Source organism: Vitis vinifera, chromosome 14, assembly GCF_030704535.1.
Source record: "Vitis vinifera cultivar Pinot Noir 40024 chromosome 14, ASM3070453v1".
In the NCBI taxonomy this organism is placed as follows: Eukaryota; Viridiplantae; Streptophyta; class Magnoliopsida; order Vitales; family Vitaceae; genus Vitis; species Vitis vinifera.
The window spans coordinates 13,404,334-13,410,728 of NC_081818.1; the positions used below are offsets into that span (position 1 = coordinate 13,404,334).

The 6,395-nt window shown below is 33.4% G+C and overlaps 1 protein-coding gene across 3 annotated transcripts; it reads right to left on the minus strand.

Moving 5' to 3' along the window:
* Positions 1 to 4,144: 4,144 nt before the first annotated feature.
* LOC100259932 (plasmodesmata-located protein 7) lies at positions 4,145 to 6,088 on the minus strand. 3 transcript variants are annotated; one of them, XM_002263821.4, is made up of 3 exons: positions 5,243 to 5,972; positions 4,690 to 4,803; positions 4,145 to 4,541 (listed from the first exon to the last, which is right to left on the minus strand). In XM_002263821.4, the coding sequence occupies exons 1-3, from the start codon at positions 5,970 to 5,972 to the stop codon at positions 4,534 to 4,536; spliced, it is 852 nt and encodes a 283-aa protein (XP_002263857.1). In that variant the 3' UTR covers positions 4,145 to 4,533. The 3 variants fall into 3 exon arrangements, with proteins under 3 accessions (XP_002263857.1, XP_019080262.1, XP_059598762.1); XM_019224717.2 differs by lacking the exon at positions 4,690 to 4,803 and having other exon boundaries at positions 5,243 to 6,088; XM_059742779.1 differs by having other exon boundaries at positions 4,145 to 4,803.
* Between the last annotated feature and the right edge of the window lie 307 nt (positions 6,089 to 6,395).

Sequence of the window (6,395 nt, forward strand, 5' to 3'; positions counted from 1 at the left end):
GTGGTTGTGACATATTAATTTTATATTTGTTTAATATTTTCTTTTATTTTTTAATTAAATTTACTTCTCATTTTGGTGGTTTTAAAAAATCTTGTAAGGGGTATCATTTTTCAATTCATCCATTTTACTTGTTTTTATCTTAAACTTATCTAAATCCCTTTTTTTAACCTAACTACAAATGGAGTTTTAAGAAGTGCGATATGCATACTGAGTTTAAATCTTACAAAGTTTAAATGACATGATATCCAAACTTGATTTGGCCAGGATGTTTGTTTATGAAAATCTATTTTTTAGATTTTTTTTTTAAGCGAGGAAACTCTCTATATTTGCATTAGGGTTTCTTAATATCAATAGGCTAGTTTTTTAAAATTAAATTAAATTACATCTAATAGAACTATTGTCATCTCCAAAAGCTTAGGCCTTGTTTGACAACTTTTTTTTAAAACAATGCTAAAAAATAGTTTTTAAGAACAATTTTTGAAAACTGTTCTTTGATATTTTGTATAATAAAAGTTTATTTGGGAACCTAAAATGTGTTTAACATATTTTTAATATTTTTTAATATGTTTTAAAAATAATTTTTAAATCTAAGGCTTTAGTTTTAATTATTATATATGTTTGTATAATTAATTATAAAAACAACTCTCAAAAAACAACTAAAAGATGTTTTCTAAAAATATTATGTTTTATATTTTTTGATAATAGAAAATAGAAAACAGTTTCTAGTTACCAAATATGTTTTCTAATTTTTTAATTCTAAAAATTAGAAAATTGTTATTGAAAACTATTACCAAATAGATCCTTAACCTCCATCTCTATACTTTTAAGGCAATCTTGAAAATACCCTTGGCTTAGAAAAAGGTTTGGACTTGCATAGAAATGTAGGCCTTTAGAGGATCCATTAAAGAAGAGGAGTACTTGTAGACCCCCATTTAGGTCTCCTCTTCCATGCAGTTTTTTTACCAGGTGTCACAATCCCAGGAGAGCTGGCAGCATTTTTGGAAGAGTGGGGGCTGGTTTCTGGAAGAGTCGAGCATGCTGGGACATGTGGCCATAGACACCACACCTTGCCATGGTGGTGGTTAAGGATGGAGACGGACTGATGCCTGGAACAGGTGAAGACTTGCAAGAGGGGATAAACAGAGAGTAGGTGAAGGTTGGCATAGGGGGGTCTTCATTTTTTTTGGGAGGAAAAAAAGGAGGATTTTTAGGGGGAGTTATAGAGAGAAAATGAAAGAGGGGGGTGAGCTGAACCAAGAGGGGGGATTGGGGTTGCAGAAAAATAGGCAAAGAAAGCTTTTCGGGGAGGGAAATAAAGAAAAAAAAAAAAAAACAAGTTGTCCGAGAGAGCCAGAGAAAGCAGCTGGAAGAAGAAGAAGAAAAATAGGCAGAGAAAGCTTTTCGGGGAGGGAAGTAAAGAAAAAAAGAAAGAAAACAAGCTGCTCGGGAGAGCCAGAGAAAGCAGCTGGGAGAAGAAGAAGAAGAAACATAGAGGGAGAAGCCAAGGGGGAGTTGGTCCAAGTTTGATCACTACAAACTTCATGTTTTCCTAATTTTTTTCACATTGTTAAACACTGTTTCATGTTGGTTTCTATGTTTCATTTTGCCGATTTAGTGTGTATTAGAAACCATCATGTTTTATTGAGCCTGAAATTGTTTCTTTTAAGCTTTGTTTCTATGGTTATTTCCTTACTGTGATTTTCCTCTGTTTTTGGCTTGCAATGGAGGACGGGCATTTGTTCTGTGATTTAAAGTGAGCTAGGCAAAGTGAGACTATGGGCCAATGCAACTTTCAGCTTACACGAATTTGCGGTGTTCACAACATTAATATAATGAGTGAGGTTTTAAACGAAGGGTTAAAGCAAGCCAAACAAAAGAAAAAAGAAAAAAAAAAGTCAACAAAGTACAATTTGATTGTACACTACCTATTGTAAAATATAAGGCCTCCGCATACACCATTAACATTTGGTGGGCCCATCTTCTTTTTTTTATTAAATGGCCTCATATCTTTCTTAATTCCCAATTCACGTTTTTAAATATTAATTTTCAAAACTTAGGTTTTTAAATCTAATTTCCAAAATCTCAATTCTCAAATAATTTTTCAAAAAATTCCAAAATGTTCTTAATTAATTTTCAAAACTCCAATTTCTTTCAAAAATTAATTTTTAAAATCCCATTTCCTAAATTTAATTTCCAAAATTCTAATTTCTTTCAAATTTAATTTCAAAAATTCCAATTCTTAAACTCCATTTTCCAAAACTCCATTTTCTAAATTTAATTTTTATAACTTCCATTCCCAAATAATTTTCTAAAGCTCTAATTTTTAAATTTAATTTTCCGAAATTCCATTTTTCGAATAATTTTTCAAAACTACCATTTTTCAAATATTTCAAAATTCCAAATTTAATTTTTAAAATGCCATTTTCAAATAAATATTTCAAAATTCCAATTTCCAAATTTATTTATTTATTTTTTTTAAATGACATCTTTAAATTTAATATCCAAAATTCCAATTCTTAAATTTAATTTTTAAAACTCCGATTTTCAAGTAATCTTCGAGACTCCAATTTTCAAATAAATTTCAAAATCCAATTTTCTCTCGAACAATTTTAATTCCACTTTGGTTTTCAAATAATCTTCTATCTCTCTTGATTTATATAAGCAAGAATAAATTTTTCATAATTCCAAAATAATGGAATTTGTGATATTAATTCATGCAAAATAAATTGGGCTTTGGTGGGGGCCCAACATATGTGATTTTATGATTGATTGATTAATTGATTTAATTTGATTGCTATACATTATTGATTCATTCTGTTATGTGATATGCACATGATTACTCTGAGTTTGTTCACTAACCTTTACTTTCCATGAAATAAATCAGTTCATCACTCAGGTACGTTCTTTGCCTCTCATATTCATTCGGGTATTCCGTTGTGATTTTCATTCAGTATTCATTGATTTACTTATCAATCGTCGTACTTGCCTCGTTTTATTAGTAGAGACTCATCTTTAGGGACTTAGAGGGGTACTACGGTATTTATCGTACCTTCCCCATAAGTAACCTGACCCTCGAACCCGATCTGGTTTTTTTTTTGTAGACCACCTCTTTCAAAATAAAGAGTCACATTTAGGGTTTTATTTTTTATTTTGTTTTCCCTAAAAAAAAATAAAACAAAAATAAGTGGTGACTCTAAGTCATTTTTAAAAAAAAATTAAAAAAAATCATTTTTCAATTACTACATCTAGGCCATGGAAAACTAGTATAGGTGCTATCGATCTTATAAAATTCTAGGGATTAAGTGCATTCGGTCAAGTAATTTTGTATACCATTTTTTCATAGCTAATAAATTATTTAATAGTCAAGAGATTAATCCTGTGATTTTTGAATCACCTAGTGGTTGTTCAATGGTTTTTTCATATCTTATCCCATGTGGTTTTGTGTATTTTATTTTATGGGGCAGAAACTAAAAATTAATAATAAAGGTTGAATTATGGTTTAATTCACAAACTATTTATTCGTCATAGTTTCATATATCTAGACCTAAATATTTTCTTTATATTTTATTTATTTTAGCTCTTCTATATAGAAATCAAATAAATTAAAAATATTTAAGTTTTTAACCAATTTTAACAATATTTGAAATTTTTTTCGTACCTAAAACCAAGTATAAGACATAATATTTTAACATTTATTTTATTTCCTTTTGTATTTTTTGAAACCAAATATAAGCCAAGGATTTAAGAAAGAACAATGCCATATTAATATAGATGACTCAAATTAACAATATGATTTCTATGATACAATTACAAAATATTAATGAATTTTACAGGTCCTTAAGACAGAATTCAAAATGTCAAGAGTCACATGGATAGGAGGACAAAGAGCACATGCCAGAAAGGGGGGCCAGCACTCTGAAAATCAAATGTTAATACTAGACATAGTGGTGGAATATTAGCCCCCTGAGAAGATGGTTGAAATTCTAATATTAGCCCCCTCTGAAAATCATCTACTTTTCTCAATAACCTTTTCCACTCTAAAGCATTTCAATATCTCATAGAATATACTCTGACCTGTTTTAATAGAGCTTTTAAATCCACCATAATCTAGAGAAGTCCAAAAAGCCATAGAAATTCAAGTCACTGAAAAATCAAAAGCAGGAAACAACATATATAATAATAAAATAAAAAAAGAAAAAGGAAAAAGAAGAAAGCACCATCTGCACCTTTACAAAAAAGAATATGCCATTTCTTCACATTAGATAACATTAAATCTTTTAAATGGAGAGCCAGCTTGGAATCTTAATCTTCTTTCCCTTTCTAGCTTTGTTTTTAGCAGGGGAGTTGCCCCCCTAGACACTTCCTTTCATCCTTCTTTCTTAATCTCCTTTTGGTAGAGAAATATGAAGAAAGAAAACTCAAAATGAGAAAGGGAAAAAACAAAAAGAAAAAGTTGACATCTTGAGCGAGGAGGAGAAGAAAAGGAGCCATCGAAAGCAAGTTGCAGGAGCAGGGCTTCACAAAGTTGTCTAATTATTTACCTGCATCAGGGGAAAGAAACCCAAATAAGGTATCATGAATCCTGCATCTTTTCATTATTGAATCATTGATTCAGTCCTTTATGATTCTGATTTCAGAACAAATAATTAATACACCAAAGAAGAAGAAAAAAAAAGGAAAGGAATTTACCATTTCCCTCAAACACCTTTCTCATGAAAGTAAGGAAAATGATTATTAGAGCAACCCCTGCCAATAATCCAACAATAATTGCAAATGTCTTCTCACCATCATCATGAGATGAATCTGCATTTGATTAGAAACAGTTTGGAAAAAGGAATTATTCAAATGAAATTAAGAAAAATATGCTTCCATCTTTGCAAATAAGAAATAAAATGGGATTCTTTTCCAGACTCAAATGTTTGATATGGAAAGGACTCAAATAAATGCTAAAAGAAGAACCTTCAAAAACCCTCTTTTTTTTTCTTGGGATTGAATGCAGAGTGCCTCGTCCCATGATGTGATATTAACACGTAGCCAATGATGTAATGTAATTTAATATTTTTTTTTGTATGTAAGAAATCTGATATCATATTGAGTGAGGATGAATAAATTGAGAAGATTAGCACAAGGAAATCTTTATGTATGGGTAAGCGTTGTGAAACAATATGATTCACTCTAAATGACTTGTTTGAATGATCAGAAATCGGAATCAGGACTTGAAGAATGAATTGAGTAGACTGACCATGGTTAGGGTGGGCATAAGTGTGAGCCCCAGCAGTGGTGTACCTGGCGTAACACTTGCCCAAGAACATATCGCCATAAACGGCCGTTCCACAGTCAGTCTTGAGGCGTGAGATGGCCTCCGACACACAATCCTGGCACTCACCGACACTCAAATCCCCAACACACTGAGCCACGCCCTGCACATCACCAGACCCACCCACCCTGTACCCACCACTTGAAGCCCCCATACTCCCCAACACCGCGTCTCTCCGCCCCATTCTCTCCGCCTCGTACCCAACTGAAGGCCCACACTTCTTCAGCACCACAGTCTTGTCCTCCACTCCCAAGAATGTGTCATTATCGTACTTGACGAAGCACCCTTGTAGCTGCAATGCGCCACCACAGGTTTGGGAGCAGAGGGAGCCCAGTTGAGACACTGCGCGCGCGACGCATGTGGCGCAGTCCGGCATTGAAAGGTCGCCTCTGCACTGGTAGAGTCCATACACCACATCTTGTGGGCTTGACCCCATGATCGTAAAGTTGTTATAGGTGGAGTAGGTGGCTGAGTTGGCCAGGGATGTGAGGACGGAATCGAGGTTGGACTCGTAGGGTGAGTTTGGGGTGTATTTGATTTGGGAGCACCCCATGAAGACGAAGTCGTCATTGGAGGAGTGGGAAGGGAGAGGGAGTGATAAGAGAGAAACAAGCGAGGTGAAAAGTGGGAGGAGATGAAGTGTCCTTGGTTCCATGCTCGGGAGGTGGAGATAGAGATGGAGGTGGAGATGGAGGGTTGTGGGGAAGATGGAGATGGGTTGTCTGGCCTAGCCTCTCTGATTTCGACTTCAAACACTGCGTTGAGTGGCCTTCTCTTTATATATATAGACGTGTGTCTCTAGGCCCCGTCCATCAACCAGCTTCCATTTACCCAAACCAAATGCACCCTTACATGTTACATATTTTTCCATTTTCCTTTTTTAGCACTATTATTAAAAAAATATATTTAAAAATAAATACAAAACCAATTTGATAGATACTACTCGCTTGTTAAACTCATGTTTTAAAGCCATCAAAGAGTTCATTTTTTACTCAAAATATGAATGTATTTTCTATATTAAATCGGCTTTTTATAAACACATAATTCACTCTTTTTTTTACATTAAACTTATCTTTTT

What these genes read in the sequence shown, in the direction of transcription:
- LOC100259932 (XM_059742779.1), bottom strand. Translation starts at nt 5,972, where the DNA reads ATGGAACCAAGGACACTTCATCTCCTCCCACTTTTCACCTCGCTTGTT. An exon ending in TTATGCCCACCCTAACCATG is followed by an intron (nt 4,804 to 5,242) that starts GTCAGTCTACTC and finishes AATCAAATGCAG; the next exon opens with ATTCATCTCATGATGATGGT.